The sequence below is a fragment of the Lethenteron reissneri genome, chromosome 26 (assembly GCF_015708825.2).
Source record: "Lethenteron reissneri isolate LAM-NWPU_2019-01 chromosome 26, ASM1570882v1, whole genome shotgun sequence".
Taxonomy (NCBI): Eukaryota; Metazoa; Chordata; class Hyperoartia; order Petromyzontiformes; family Petromyzontidae; genus Lethenteron; species Lethenteron reissneri.
Window position 1 is genome coordinate 265,686 of NC_083804.1, and position 17,138 is coordinate 282,823.

The 17,138-nt window shown below is 42.4% G+C and overlaps 1 protein-coding gene across 1 annotated transcript; it reads right to left on the reverse strand.

Moving 5' to 3' along the window:
* Positions 1-6,291: 6,291 nt before the first annotated feature.
* PSMF1 (proteasome inhibitor subunit 1) lies at positions 6,292-17,117 on the reverse strand. Its single transcript, XM_061559668.1, has 8 exons — positions 16,990-17,117; positions 15,811-15,966; positions 12,718-12,864; positions 12,327-12,409; positions 10,426-10,623; positions 9,861-9,914; positions 8,442-8,576; positions 6,292-6,596 (listed from the first exon to the last, which is right to left on the reverse strand). The coding sequence occupies exons 1-8, from the start codon at positions 17,062-17,064 to the stop codon at positions 6,545-6,547; spliced, it is 900 nt and encodes a 299-aa protein (XP_061415652.1). The 5' UTR covers positions 17,065-17,117; the 3' UTR covers positions 6,292-6,544.
* Between the last annotated feature and the right edge of the window lie 21 nt (positions 17,118-17,138).

Genomic DNA, 17,138 nt, shown 5'->3' on the forward strand with positions numbered 1-17,138 from the left:
TGTTCAAAAAGCGGCGGTAAGTCTGCACCCTGCACCTCCGCTTAGCACAGTGCGAAACAGGTTCAACAAGCATATTGTACATACTTATCAATTTGCTACAACTACTACGACGATTACTCTGAACTTCACTCATTGATTCCTCCACCCATTTTGAGGACTCGGTCTCTACCACACTACGGTAATAATTTAGTCCCAGCCATATTGTGTTCAACTAGCACACTGCAAGTCACAAACACCCACAATATCGCAGGTTACAATACTTATATTTATGCTTCTTCCCTCAAATTGCTCCACTTAGGAATCCTCTCCTGGTGTCTATTTTCCCAAGTTCTTGTAATGTCACTCAATTAAAAAAACATGTCGACTCATTGAACAACTTTGATAGTGCTGTTTGTTGCTGGCCCCTTGACGTTTTAGGCGTGTACTCAGCAAATTGGGTAAAGAAAATCTCACGTGGTGTGTCTGGAAGCTCATTTTCCTGAAAACCACTGCGGGTGTTTGCGTGGTGACCTCTCTCTCTGGCGTGCCCTGTGGCCATGGCGATGAAGCTGTTATGTGTGTTTTGTGGCACTGAACTCACTGACGCAACCCTTTTCAACAAAAAGGATTGGGGCAAAAGTAATGAAAGCATTTATCACAAGCACAATCCAGTGCTTTTGTTGCTAAATGCTAATGAATGGCCACACATGGATAACGTTTTATGACTTTGTTTGTGTTATCCTTTATAGCCATTTAATCAATCGAAAACGTTTTGAATGTAACATTACTTGTATCTTGAACTTCTTTCGCACCGTACGTATCCAATCGTGATAATCGGATGTTATTGAAGCACCAAACCCAAATACTTGCCATTGGTTACAGTTGCGCTGGTGGTGTGGTTTCTAAGCAACAATGACTCGCACATCTATCAATGATAACTGGCAGCACTGGAATCCAAGTTTAGGTCATTGCGACTGGAAACATTTGTCTGGCGAATTCAGCACGTCACCCATAATATAGGTTTTTTGGGGGGTTAGATAAAAAATATATAAATATGTCGTTAAACCCACCACCACCCGACGCAGTCAATTAGTAAGGGTTGTCACGTAAACAGAACATGCCAATTCGTTACTCGTACAGCACACCGGTGTGTTGGAGAGCAAATCCACAACATTTACAATCTGACTACGTTTCGCCTTTTATATTTATAAAATACATTTATATTTAAGCGATTTATATTTTTTTATTTACACGATCTAACCAAACAAAAACCTATATTATGGATATTGGTAAACTCAGCACGTAATTTTTCACAAAATATAAAAGCAGCTATTAATACCAGTTGGCTTAGGCAGGACATGTCGCTAGAAAGGATAATGAGTCAAGAATAATAACACGATGTGACACGAGTTTTGTTCCTGTGTACTAAGTGTTATTTTCTAATTGTGTCTGCCTCAAAAGTATAGAAAATGGCTATTATTCCCCACAAACTTTGCTTTTGTGACCAAGACTTTACGTGAAGGAATGACACAAATGCACACGTTTTCTCATTGAAAATGGGTACATTTCAAAATATCACTGTCCAGGTCACAAAAGCAAAGTTTGTGGGGAATAATAGCCATTTTGTATACTTTTGAGGCATAAGCAATTAGGAAATAACACTTAGTACCCAGGAACAATTTTTTTTGTTACACAGTGTAATGGAGTGACAGTCGAGGAGTGTGACGTGTCCAAGATGACGAAGGAAATGGAGCAACAAATGCAGTTCAAGTGTTCGATGGATTGTTGCATCGCAGGCTTGTGAGAGGTGGCAGCGGCTTTGGGAGACCTCCATCCAGCAGTAGACTGACCATGGGTGGTGATGATGAATGTTTAAAAAAACATTATGTTGTTGCACAAGTTCAGTCTTCCAGAAAAAAACTAAATCTTTACCAGTGACAAATTAAATAATTGTACCATTGTGCTTCCCATACTCTACTACTGTACTTAAATCCTGCTCACTGTAGTTATAAAAAAATCCATTCTCAATGTAAAAAACAGCTTACGTAGAGAAATCTTAATTCACATGTTGTAACACGGAGGCTTTCGCGATGAATATCTATAATAGAGGCGTTTTTTTGGGAATAGATCGCATAAATATGTGTAGTTCAACCCGCCATCACCCGACACAGCCACCTAGTAAGGATTGTCACTAAACAGAACGTGCCAATTCGTCACTGGTACAGCCCAACGGTGTGTTGATGACGATAGTTGTAATTACTGGCGAAACGTCGTACTCAGTTTGTAAATGTTGTGGCTTGGCTCTCCAACACACCGGTGTGCTGTACTAGTGACGAATTGGCATGTTCTGTTTAGTGACAATCCTTACTAGTTGTCTGTGTCGGGTGGTGGAGAGTTTAAGGACACATTTATATAGTTACGCGATCTAACCCAAAAAAAACCTCTTATGGATCACGTTGTACTCATCAGGAATACATTTTCAATTTAAGATTCATACAAATATAAAAAGCAAGGAATACACAGTCATAAGGCATTGCAAGCATTTGGATACACACTACTATGTAACAAGTGACCACCCATATTTATTGCAACAATCTCTGTGTACATATGTAGTGACATAGAATTGGTCACTAAGTAGCATAGCGCTAGCTGCTGGCAGCGAAGGGGATCTGCAGCTTGAAGCGGCCCTGACAGCAGGCCACGTGATAGACCCGAGAGGGATCTCGAGGAAAGGTTACGGAAGGGACATGTCGGGAACCCACGAGTAGGTTCTAGAATGGGGCGTGGCCAGGGCGGAGCAAGGCCACGCTGACAGGATAAGGGCCCCTGTAGGGGACCTCAGGGCTGTTGATCGTAAGTGGGACCCCGAGCAGGAGCTCGGGCTGTCGTTTGAAGTGGGATCCCTATCGTCGTTGCTGCTGAAGATTGCCACCATCGCCGCTGTCTCGTGCCTTCGTCGCTGCCGTCTCCACTTGATAATTGCGCTGCTAGACGTAGTTGGCTGTCTCGGTTCAGCGTCGTCAGTGTCAGACGGCTAGCGTTGTGTGGAGGCTAGTAACCAGTGTAGAGTTGCGTATAAGCGAGAGAAAGAGAGAGTGTAACAGTGTAGAGTATGTATTGTATAAAGTGTACAAAGCGTGCTCAGTGTTTAGTCACTACACATATTTAGCATGCTATATTGAAATTGTAGAAGATCTTCAGCATACCAATAGCTGACACCATCTCTGGCCACAGCTGCATCACTACCCAGTGACCATGCTCCTGCTGCTTGCTTGTGTAATGAGCGACTTCCGCGACACGTCGTGTAGAGGGTACTTCTTTTATTTCTCACACGGGCACAACACAGGCAGCGACGCAGTCCGGACCCAAGAATCCACACCCGAACCCCGAGCCCCGATCCGCCCGCGCTTATATCTCCCCAGGCCCGGAGCATCTCGGCCAACCCCGCCTTTTACCTTTGCGCCAGATACCTCTCCCTTTCCGATTGGATGTTATCTTAGCGGTGCCCGTACCCGTGCTTCCCTTTCCCAGCCAGCAGGTGTCATCATGTCATTATACCTGTAAAATAATGTTTACCTAACATGCAATGGCCATCACAACAAGCAGCCCTTGTGGGCATGGGGATACAGTTGTTGGATGCTTGTGTAAATCCATACATGATTTTGTGATTTTTAGTTATTCTTGTCCTCTGTGGGGATACCATCATTTTAAAAGGCCAAAATAAACTTGAAATGTAATTATGAAACATTGCTGTCACTTTGCAACTATATATCAAATTAATAAAGCACTTCAACAGGCTCTTACTAAAGTCGCAACCAAACCAAATTGGTTTTAATAATTTAAGACAGTTCAGGGCAACCAAACACATGCAGCTTAGGTGTATATCTTATTTATTACATTTATTTACTTAAGACATTTTCGAATTTTGTGATCTGGTGTAATTTTTCAAATTTGTCACGGGATCTTTAACATCGACTGTGAGGCATCCGGTGCATCGTATTGAATGGTCATTATGCCCACAGCATTACCGAGGACAGCCTGCATTTAGAATCATGAAATAATGGGCGCTTTTAGATACCGTCATTCATCTAAACTGCACCTCATAACACTGCGCAATCCGCAAACATGGAGATGCCGATATAGTAAGATGTCTGCAGCCAATTAATGAGTGGAAGGACACAGGAGCACCCGGATAAAACTTACGTGCATAGGGGCAACAATATCCCACATGAGCTAGGGCACCAGCACACGACACTCATGGGCCATCCACTAACCCTCCCCTCCACTGCTGGATTACAGGCGTGCACCGCCACCACCACCACCTGGCGAAACATAACAAGCAAATGTGCAACCACCGAGCCACCACTGAGCCATGTCACTCCACCACGTATCTAAACGAGTTGTCTTTTGGAATGCATTTTCCTGTAAACAGAGGTCCATGTGATCCAACGTGGTGCATTTACTCGCATTGTAGGTGGAGTTGCGTCTGCAGGACAAGGCGCTTCTGCAACAGCTGCGGGAGCTGCACCTGGGCCTACAGGAGCTGCGTCTTGGCGAGGACAATGGCAGCGAAAGTGGTGGCAGCCAGAGCGACATCTCCTACGCCTCATCTTTTGGGGACGGCGAACCCATCCCATGGCCTGGCTTCCCACGCGCACGCAGCCGCCGCAACTCCATGCCCTGATTTTAATGCCAAGCCCTGTACAAAACGCACCCTCGCGTGGCAAACTCGTGACAAATCACTGAGGTCAAGCTAGCTGCTAAATAGTCATTAAGCATGTGACAAAACCCAATAAAATCGATCATGACATTTACACCGTTAGTGTAATTTTTTAACATGTTAACAACATCAGTCATGATAACGAGACATTTCATAGAGATGTTATCAGTTGTATCTCTTAACATGCAAACAGTAGCCTATCTGAAGGAAATACTTTGAAGAGCAAATACCTTTGGCATGACAGAATATATCCACATGGTTCAAAGTGGGGAAAAATGCAAATATTAAGATGTTTCCGCAACTGCTATGTGAAAGTGAAGACGGCTAATTTAATTGCACAAATGTATGGATAATTGTTCTTTGGTTTCTGCTCCATAATCAACTTGACTTTGGCTTTGCCAAACTCAAACTTTTCATACTTTTGTAAGCACAAATGCATTTCCCAATATATTTGTTAAATTGGATTTTAACATGTTATGTTCCATTGACCAGTATGGGGACAGAATAGGCTAAACATGAACATGCCTGAACGATTCAATTGCAGATTTGGTTCAATCAGAAGCACTGATGTTTGGAAGTTTCTGATATGGCAATGGTGTTGTTGCCTCACGATGACCTGACCTGCAATTTGCGCATTGGATGACATGACCATTTATGAAACATAAGACAATGTGTGGTAATATTTTGACACAAATACCAAACACGCTTGGGTTAAGTTTAGGACTTACAAATTGGATGCTGTACAGTGAATACACCTAAAATATAAACATCCGCAATGAGACAACCCTATCCAATGACATGGCCAGGCTATGATTATCACTTGTAAAAACATACCGATAAACATATTTCTTTAAGAAAAGGGAAATGTAAACCACAGCTCATTTGGCAAATATTTGATGTTTTTTTTTTATCTACCAACAGATTGCCACTGTCAAAAGTTTTACTCCAAAATTAGTAAAAAGAAAAGAAAATTATACACTGGAGCATGTTATGCAATTGTTAACTTAGAGGCAACGTTATTGTCTCTGTGTTGAAAAGTCTCATGATAAATGAAGTGATTTACTTGAAAATTAAGTGGACTTATTCCAGCACGCTTTCATCAATTTGAAAATAATTTATGGAAATGGCATAAATGAAACCAGAACTGGAGTAGAATATTTAATAAATGAATAATTTCTTACATATACCAGTTGGAGAAAAAAAAAAGGAAAGTTTAATGATCCAGTAATGGCAAAATGTGACAATGGGTCTGTTGACCTGTTTATACCATGACAACATACATTAATGTATAGCACTTTAAGATTTAACACTTTGTTTTTGTAATTTGTATAGTATTGTACTGGCTATATGACTTTATATTAAGTTATTGATATTGAATCTTGAATCATATACAGAGTATGACTACAAGTTATAGAACTACCAACACTAACTTTTAAGGTGCTTAGTTTAGTTCTATGAAACGTCAGTGAAGTCGTTCCTTGTTGAGTGTCAAATGCATTTACATGTACTGTATTTAAATGTTGTATGTAACGCAATACAAAGGTAGGCATATGGAACAAGTGTGACTGCAAAGAACATGGACTGGACAGAAATAGCATGAGACCATATATCTTTACTATTTTACGTTGGGATAAGTACTTACACCAATAGCAAAGAATTATCAAGCAACGAAAAATATGAACAAAAGTACAATTTGATTTAACAAATTCCACATTTAAACAAGACTGCACATCTTTTTCTAGCATTAAGTGCTTTTCAGTTGCATGAAGTTTGTAAGATCAGATTGATCTAAAAGAGCACTGCAGTGTATTGCGTTTGCAGGTAATTCCAGATGTACAAGTTGTGCTACATAAACATATCATCATAGTTGGGGGGAGGCAGGTGGTCTGGATCCGGCCTGAAAATAAAAACACAAAATATTACACATTTATTATATTTTTCCCCATTCACAGCTACAACGGCTGTTATCATGTAATTTGTAATCACGAAAGTTCCTATTTAAAAAGATAATATATATCCAGAGGTGAAATGGGGGCAGCCATGGACCAAATTTAGTTAATTACAAACAGTAAGTTCGTAAAAGCTATGTGCCCCTGCTGTTCAAATATTTACTTTAGTCCATCTGCTAGCACTTAGCAGTGACCTAAGGCTGGGGACATTGTGTTTTTTTAGAAACAGACCACTGCATTTTCCACATCACACGTGCAGATCGTGGTTTAGAAATATCGCCTCGCAAAACACCACCCATTTGGATGACAATTATACACACTGTACATATTATTAGGGTAAGGTTGACAAAGATTGAGCAAAATACATAGCTGCACTTAAGAGCCACACTTACAGTTGCCCCATGCTCGCTACACATATAAAAGCAGCCAATGTGTTATTAGAACAAATAACATAGTGACCAAACTGGAGAAATACTATATTGGTCTGCAATTAATATAACTAAATACGATCGTAACAAGGAAGAGACTAGGGGATGTTTACAATAAAATATACTAAATTAGATTTAGCTGATGTCACTGTTTTAACCTGATCCTAGCATCCTTCGGTAAAATGTTTACTCAAGCAGTTATGGACACAAATGTCGACACACATGCACTGTGCAAGATTAAAGTAACATATGCAAAATAACATGAGTCTTTTTTTGTTCTGTTTTGGATGTACACATATAAATGTTAATTAGTTTCACATGAATTGCATATTAAATACATGACTACTTCACAAACTTGATATGCCTCTGATCAAATCACCTGTTATGTACCCAATCTTGCTAGGGCTTAAAAGTTAAACAGGGTTGACCCTGGATCGTGCTTGAATGGGCAACCAGTATGTATAAACATGTGCTGTAGGCTACCGTGGGTTACCATAATTTACAGTGGACAGTGCAGAAAAATCCATTGTTGTACTGTGCTATGCTCCAAAATCTATGTTCACCGTCTTCACCAACCTTTAGATCAGCAGAGTGAAGTATAGACAAATAACTCCCACAACCTGCACAGCATGCGGAGGCCCTCATGCAGCAGTGGATTGACTATATGTACAAACCCTTCTGTACATTAATTAACAATCCCATAACATGATGTAAGAATGGGCATTCTCATGCAGCCTGTCATGTCATCTATAAAACAATTAACATTGTTTTTACATTTACTATTTATTACGCACCTCACATTGGAATATTGGGACATGTCAAGTGGCTGCTTGCATGAGTACTTGATGGATGATTTGATGAGACGTGAGCCAGCTAAAGTATGCATTGGCATGTGACATGATAACAATCTAAGTCTACGAAACCATGATTCTGCCGATACTATGATGTGGATTAGAATATTTGAGTCTGAGGAAGCAGATGAACAAAAGATGCAGACTGCAGGTAGAAGTTGGTAGAGGGAAATCTTTGGATGCTCGAAGAGTCCCAAAATAAGAAAAGAAGATAATAAAATGATAGGCACAAGGAAACACAACAGATGCAAGAAATGAGACAAATGGTTTGAACATGTCTCGAGAATGGATCCTGACAGAATACCAAACATGGTGATGTATATCAGAATATACAGAGATTGAACAATATAGGCAGACAGAATGTCTTGGCTTGATAAAGGGAAAGGAGATATAGAACAGAGGGCATTGTCAAGAATAAAGTTGTGAAATTGGCAGACAATAGAGTGCAATAGAGTTACTTCGTACAGAACAATGTCACAATTGAGCAGATGGACAGGACCTGAAGAAAACTCACCCGCCGTGGGTGCCATAGGGACCGATGGGGTCAAACCGAGCGCCGGGAGGCACAGAGCCCAGGGGTAGCTGACCAGGAAACCGAGGTCTGGGACCACGGTGCCTGGGGTCCATCAACATTCCACCTTGGCCACGTCTGCATTAAAAAGCACAGGGCAAGTTTACAATAAAGTGCAAGCAAAAATGTTCCACCACTTATGTTCCGACAATACAAAAACATAATACAGTAGAACCTCTGGTCACGAACGCTTCTGACCACGACCAAATCGGGTTCCGACCAAAAAATCCACAAAATTTTTGAATCTGGTCACGAACACAAACTCGGGTGGCGATCAAACACGGCCGCGGCCGATTTCCCCTTCCGCGCCATTTTGTTTTGTAAGCGCCAAATTTCTTGTTCCTGTTGTTTGTTGCTGTTGTTTACAAACAACAGCAACCCAAACAAACAACAGCAACCCACATGTGGCCGCTTGCTCAGTCCGTCTCGCTTAGTAATCGGTCTCGGTCAGACGTGCGCTCATTCGCTGTGAACTCTGTGCAGTATTTAGAGCGAAAGCGCTGAGTACGTAAATCGCTAACATAAGAACCCGTTAATCTCTTCTCGCATCATTCATACGATGATGCGGTGAAGTAAACATTCATTCGATATTATGGTGAATGATTCCAAAAACAATACTGTACCCAAATATTACTGTTAACTTACTTTCAATAGAAACACGAATTGCTCATACGAATATTCTCTCTCTCTCTCTCAGAATCGACCCACTGATGTAGCAGACGAAGCAATCATCTTGTTGAACGATTCTAAACCTTGAGGCGGCAATGTTAGTTTTATCTGTTGTTCAAGGTTTTCTCAGTGTTATTTAATGTTTATACATTTAGTTTACTATTACACTGCGAATTCCATGGCATAATTAACTATTTTTGTGCTAAAAAATCTTTAAAAACAATATTTATATACAGTTCGTAGGAGTCTGGAATGGATTAATCGTATTTACATACAATCCAATGGGGAAATTAGGTTCGAGTCACGACCAAATCGGGTTGCGACCAAAGGTATGGAACGAATTATGGTCGTGACCAGAGGTTCTACTGTAATGTGTCTAATTTGTTTATAATTCATTTAGTTTTTGCTCTTAGTTGTTCTCCACCTTTAAACAATTTTTTTTTATGTTCAACGCGTAAGCTTTCACAACCAATATCCATAATACAGGGTTTTTTTTGGGTTAGATCACGTACATTTTTTTGTATATATAAAGCCAAGCATGTCTTCTGTTACCTACTGGAATAGTGTACGTATGTTGAACTTCTTTTGCACCATATGTAGCCAACCGTGCTAATCGGAGGTGCGAATGAACTAGTCATCGAATCAGAAAATCAGTAATCAAAACAAAACACACGTTCTGGCTAAGGATCTTACCCAAATGGATCCAGGTCAGCTCCACCTACTGAAAATGGGTTCACAGGATCTGACCTGCAAAAAGCACACAATTAGTAGATAGCTATTTTTTCATGGGAAAAGATTACCATTGGTCAACAAGCTATATGTTACACATAGACATGACATTAACTTGCTAATCTCCCTGCCTAATCTCTCCCATCAACAGAGTGCTAATCTCCCATTAACACTGCTGTGGTTCACATATGCGACGATTCTCTTATGTGGCGACGGAAGTTAATTTCATGCTAATCTCTCTCCCTAATCTAACCCATTAACACAACTGACGTGCTTGCGTCCAGGGATGAAATTCCTTTCCAGCTCAGACTCCGCTTGCTTGCCCATCGCCATATAAATAACCTCTTGTTGTAACAGCTCTCTCGCTGGTTCAGCAGTTCCACTGCTGGATTATTTTTTCCGCCTGAGGACAACCGCTTGTGTTGCGATGGAAATGTCGTGATGTTATTTTTTGTTTCATTTTATTTTCTACCTACGTGACTTTACCGAAAGAACCAAAGAGTATTGTGTCATGGTAATAAGCACTGACCAGTCAGGTTGTTTTGGTGGTCGGAAGCCATGTGGAAGGTTCTTTGGAGGTCCGTAATCTCTGAGGGGGTCAATGCGACTGCCCTCCTGCTGTGAACCTGAGGCTTTGGCCTGTTGTGGCCTCTGCTCCCTTCCTCCCAGTGGCTCCACAAGTTCTCTGGCCACCAAGTTGCGGAGACCATCTTGATTTTTGAAAACTCTGGATGGTATAAAAAAAAAACAGCAAGTTTTTAAAGTTTCAAGCACATTGTTTAACCAAGTAAGAACCCAAGAGACAATGGATAGTCTCATTTGCAAGTGACTTGGGTCACCAAAATAACAAAAGCAATAACATAAAACAAAGGTACAACAATTTTTTGAAGGAATTCAGAGAAAAACCCACCAAATAGAAATTAGAGCAAAACTACCCAATTACAAAAGAGAAACTGCACAAACATGAATCAATTTAAGTTGCATATATTTCCTGTGATGAAAGTTGGTTCCGACAAATTACTTTAAAACTGTCCATGGAAAATTAAGTTACACAAATATAAACATGGATTTAGGGAGTTTGCATGTAAACAGGCAAGGACAGGTGTCAATACAATGCAAAGGGGTAACTGCCCCTTTACCAGATTTCAGTTTCATTTATTAGGTATAGCCCTGTGAGCCATTCGGCTCTTGAATCGGGTGCAACCGCAACAAACAAAAAACAAAAACATGAACAAGAAAACATCTTAAAGTGACTATGTGACTATGTGCAAACAGAAAATCCAAGAAAAGACAGCAAAATATTGCAGAAAAAGCACCGTACACCAACGCTGTATGCAAAAATCCCAGCGGGATGCAAGTCAAACAACAACAACCACAAGACAACTTAGATAAAGGCCATCAGTCTAACTCCGTACTACAACAAACATGGCCAAAAAAAAAAGTTTTCTAAATCACCAAAATAAAGCCATAAAAGCAATGTAACAGTGATCATAGGAACTGTGACCAAATTTTCACAATAAACGACGTGAACAACATGTACCACCAAACCCTGCAGCCATAGCTGGCTGCATGAGTCACTCCACAACAGCAGGAACATTAGTTGGAGTATCAACATTTTTCAATGCACCTTTAAGATCAGTACACCAAATCAAAACACAGATCATACTTAGCAGCGGTCATCCGGAGTGAAACATTTTATTTTAGGCCACTGAATCGCAGTGGCAGCTATGGTGGTGGACCACCAGGCTAGCTACACTAATCACACTGGGAGTAGCTACAACGGACAGGACCCCGGCTAGGGTCCAGGTCCACATGTTGGTGACTCTTCTCGGACGTAGAACGTAGATCTTCAGGATAACAACAGCACCGCTGAACCCCGGTCCCACTGGGGACCCGGTTTATATTCTCACTGGTCGTGGCTGGCCCCACCCTTGGCCACGACCACCTTCTCGAATCCTTTAGCAGGATCTCGCCCGACAAGTGACCACCCCTAGCCCCCGCTTGGGGCCCCTGTGGAGACTTTACCCGCCACGTGCCTTCTGGGGTCAAACAGAGTGCCATGGCACCCTCACACCCCCTCCTATAGGGGACAGCACTGCACACCGAGTGTGGTGCCACTCAGCGCTCTCTATCAGCGCTCACAGAGCCCCTCTAGGGCTGGTACTACACCCACATGTACGGGGTGCCCGCGATGGCAATGCATCGCACGCCGTGCCTCTCTAGGGCCGGCACCACACAGTGACATTCGCGATGTCACTACACATGTACCAATCCAGTAAAAACACTGAGTAATTTTGTACAAAAATCAAGGAAAACAAATCCATCGAAGAAATTCCTTCAAATTGGACGATGTTTAAACATTACATATCGGTCATTGTACAACTCTTATTAACTCTTATTTCAGGCACGAAATGCAGAACCGTTTGTTACCTTTCAAAATCTTGGAGATTGTCCTCATCAATGTACTCAGTCAGCTTCAATGTTAAATCAACTACCTGTTCAGTTTTTGTATCCTGCAAAAAGACAACAAAATCTAAATCTACTCCATACAGAAGACCAATTGTATTGTAAAGAACTTTAAAAACATGCCAGGCTTGACAAAGACCACGCAATCCTTTAAAATTACTGTTTACTTGTTGCCAAATTACGGCTTGCTAAAAATGTCTAGAGTATTGCAGAATGTCAGGATATGTTTAGACAATAATTTTGTTGGTTTTTCGCTGAAACAGATACATTGCTTACATTTTAGTTTTTAGTAAAAACATTGCATTATAAATTACTCGATGAATAGAGCTGTACAAATGGGATGAGAAGTACTTGCCATTAAATTGATAATAGCTTCGCTCTCAATGGGGATGACCTTTAAAAGTAATGAGCGGTCTTTGGACGCATATCTCAGTGTGTAAACGTCTTTGACGTCATTCCATCCTTGTGGAAGCAATTCACTGTTCTTGTCACTTTCACCAGCCTGCAAAATGAAATCATGGAAATGTACTCGCCACAAGCCGGAACATTTATCATCTTGTTGTGCAACCAGAATATCCAACGCGGTATTGTGAAGAACATATCAACCAGCCTCAGGACCACTGTGATATGTGCATACATCCTATAATTCAGTCTGCCAAAACTGCTGAATCAGAAAAGAAAAAAATTCAAGCGACACAAATGAGTAATGAGCATTGCAAATGATAACAGAGAATAGTGTTTTTGAATCAAGACCAATACGTCATCATGGCCAAAGAGGTCGATTGCCACTGCACCTTGCCAATGCCTTTTTATCCTCGGCCCTCATAGCATCTGCTTTTAGGCCTTCCCTTGGTCACCACTCGTTGAATAGCAGTGAAATAGTCTTAAGTAAAAAAACACATGAGTATGGCTATTGCCACCCAACATTGGTCTCAAACTGTATGTCATTGCATCCAGGTGCACTGGTGCAAAGTTACATACTTACAGGCTGTCACTACTTAAGAGTACCAGAAAAGGGAGCCCCGAGCGCTGTGTTTTACCTAAAACAAACGAGGAATACATATTCTTGGTTCTTTCGGTAAAGTCGCAGTCACCCCCATACACATACCAGTGGATGACATTATTGCTCAGGTCGATGTAGCTCTTAAGGGTTTGGGACACATCACTGCAGACGTGACAAGATCTGAAATCACTGCAACCCTCAAAAGCGCTAAGATACCAGTCAGCAACATCAGTAAGGAGGAGCGTTTTGAGTTGTCTCAATTAAAAAAGAGGGAAGATATCGTCATCCTCTCTGCCGTAAAGGGCAATGCCATGGTCATCATTGTTAAAAAAACGTGTACAATAACAAAATTCAGGACCTACTTAATGATGGTAGCTATACACTAAAATTAAAAGAGATCCCACCAACTGTCTCGTTACACAAACGAACAGTATCATCACTGATTCAGCTTCATTAATTGAACAGACCAAACTGTTTTCCTTAAAACCCTCTGCTGCTAGACCACCCAGACTATATGGCCGACCAAAAATCAACAAAGAAGGTACACCCCTTCATCCTATCGTCTACACCATTGGCTCACCCACCTACAAACTGGCCTGATATCTGAGACCTTGCAGCCATTCACTGGTAAGACCACCTCTTCTGTTCTTAACTTAGCTCATCTGGTATCGTCAATTAAAGACATCTCACTGTCCCCAGGTGATTTGCTCTTGAGTTTCGATGTAGTTTCTTTGTTCACCAAAGTTCCTGTGCCTGAAACCATTGCAATAATTGGAGATTTGGTCCAACAAGGATTGAATGCTAATGTACCAGCCCTGGTGAGACACTGCCTCACCAATACATACTTCACCTGGGGTGGAACATTCTACAAACAAACTGAAGGTACCCCAAATGGGTTCTCCCTTATCTCCAGTTGTGGCCAACATTTTCATGGAAAAATTTGAGACAGACGCCATCCAGGCATTCACTCTACGCCCGTCCTTGTGGAAGAGGTACGTAGATGACACGTTTGTCATATGGCCACATGGCCGACCGGCTTTGAAACAATTGCTCAACCACATCAATTCCATACACCCAGCAATAAAATTCACCATGGAGGTAGAAAAGGATGGCATGCTATCTTTCTTGGATGTCTTAATCAAAAAGAGACCAGATGGCTCAATGAGCCATTCTGCCTACAGGAAAGTAACCCATGCTGGCACCTACCTAAAACCTGATTCCCACCACCATCCATCCCAGAAGAATTCCCTCATCAAAACGTTACACCCAACAGCTCAATGTATCTCCGACCATGAACACCTAACCAGTGAACTCAAACACGTACACCAAGCTCTCAAGGCGAATGAATATTGACTACACAATCCGCAAAGCCATCACCCCACCCATGAGGAAGGAGCCATCTGAAGATCCAATCAAAACCATCACCTTGCCTTACATAGCAGGGATAACCAAAAATATTTCCAAAATCTTGAACAAACAGAAGATTCAGATACGATTTAACACAGTGCATAAAATTCGTGATCTGATCCCATCTGTGAAGGACAAGATCCCTGACATGCAATATTCCGGCGTCTACAAACTAAGCTGTATCTGTGGCAGCAGTCACATTGGGGAAACTAAACTACATGTATCAGACCGTGTTCGTGAACATAAGGCAGATCTGAAAAACGGCAGGACCAACACTTCTGCCGTGGCTGATCATTACTTTAATGCGGCTGGCTCACATGAAATTTATTTCTATAAGATGACGGCACTTTGCAAGCCGACTGGCTATCAACAAAGATTCGTTCACGAAGCCATCCATATACAGACACAATTTAAACCGAGACGAGGGTTTTAAACTCAGCAACCATTGGAAATATATCATCAACCACTTTGGGTCATGACCTGATTTGTGTTTTCTTGTCAACCTCTACCGTCAGCAGTGTGGTTGTGTGTAGCGAGGTGCAATGCCCCCCCCCATCTCTACCCCCTCCCTCCCCCATTGTCTAACGCACTCGCTTTGCTTGTACTTCTGGTGGTTTGGTCCGACATTGGCGCTGGCTGCCCCGCTCATGCTGCTTACGCCGCACAGCTTTGCTCACTCTGAAAGCCCTTGGCAGCAGTTGCATGTGGAGGCGTGCCCCCTCTTTTCTCTCCGCCTGATGAAGACCGCTTGTGTTGCGTTAGAAACGTCGTGGGGTTTTGGCTTGTATTATTTTTTCATTTAAATGTTACTTTTGTTTTTATTTTCTATCTACGTGACTTTACCGAAAGAACCAAGAATATTAATTCCTGCAGTCACGAAAGTTTTACGTCAAAAAGAGGAATACACAACTTCCGGTCCCCAAAAGACATCACTGGAGCTGTTGTTAATTGCGATTACGCTGGTCATGAGTGCGGAGCTGTTACTGATGGGGGTGGTAATGAGAAGAGGAAAGGGGTTGGTGGGGAGGCGGTTTTCACCTGTTCGCCGAGCCCCCTGCACTTGTACCCAGCTGTGACCAGCTCCCAGTGCAGCAAGCAAAGCAGCGCGTCTGAGGGAGACGCCACGCCTCTTGCGGCGCCCTCGAACAGCAGCTCGAGCCCCGCCATCGAGAGGAATCCGGCGCCTCGAGTTGTCTTCGCAAGGCCACAGAAGAGTTCACAGGTCATTCAAACACGTCCGCCTGCTCAAATGAGCAACGGGCGGTGCTCAACTTGAACCCGAGTCAGGTGCTCTCACAGTTCCACCGAAGAACGCCGCTGTTGTTTACAAGTAGATATGTTGGTGTCGCAGGCCATCCAATACGATATAACAACAGGTTTTACCTTTTCTGGCAATGAAACAGGTGTTAAGATGTTGAAACACCAAACAGAATCCTTTTTCAAGGAATTCTGTTTGCATTAACCACGCGTGCTTGTGGTGAACATGCAAAAAAACATGCTCTGCATATATTATCAGAGCTTGTTTTTATTTGCTTTGTGCGTCTCAGATTTAAAATATATAAATCACATTCCTAATACGTAGTCCATGAGCTCAATCAGAATTGGCTACCACTAGAGGCGGACATATTGAGTAATACGAGCTTGTGTGTGGATAGTAAAAGTGGAGTATGCGGTAAAATACTTCATAAATAAGGTTATTTCATAATTCCCTTTTACGGTTAAAGGTGGCCCCAACAAGTGGATTTTTTTGGTCAGGGACCAATGGATTATGGTTGGGGCCCATGGTTTATGATTTTGAAATAATTGCATCGCTCCAAAAATATGCAAGGCCCAAACTGTAGGCGACATGAGATCTCTTCCGCAATGCATCATCACTCCCCAGCGCGACTGCACATCCGTGACAGCGGTCAGACGCCCCAACGCATATACAATCCCCACACCGCATCACGACAGCAGGGCCAAGTCGCCTCGAGTCGGCAACCACGACGCCGCCGCCGCATGCACACGACGGTGGCGAGGACTCAGAAAACGGCCACTTCTGTCTGTGTGGACCGACTTCCCGAAAATCGGTACTCATGTTTGCCCCGTTTCCACTTGGGAGGGGGTACATTTTACGCAACAAAGTCGTGCCCTAATAACGCGAAGACGATAGCGCGCTTAGCAATAACCAGAACGTCGCGAGAGTTTAGTTGAGTTCATTACAACCCGGAGCCGAACCTCGTTGCGACTGCGTGAAGCCGCCGGGCAGACGAGTCGTGATGACGTCACTAAGTCGCTTGCTGGTGACGACATCCGCCAGATTTTAAGACGTCATAGCGCCATGATCGGGGCGTTTCCACGGCAACGGGCGCGCGACGGTCGCTGGA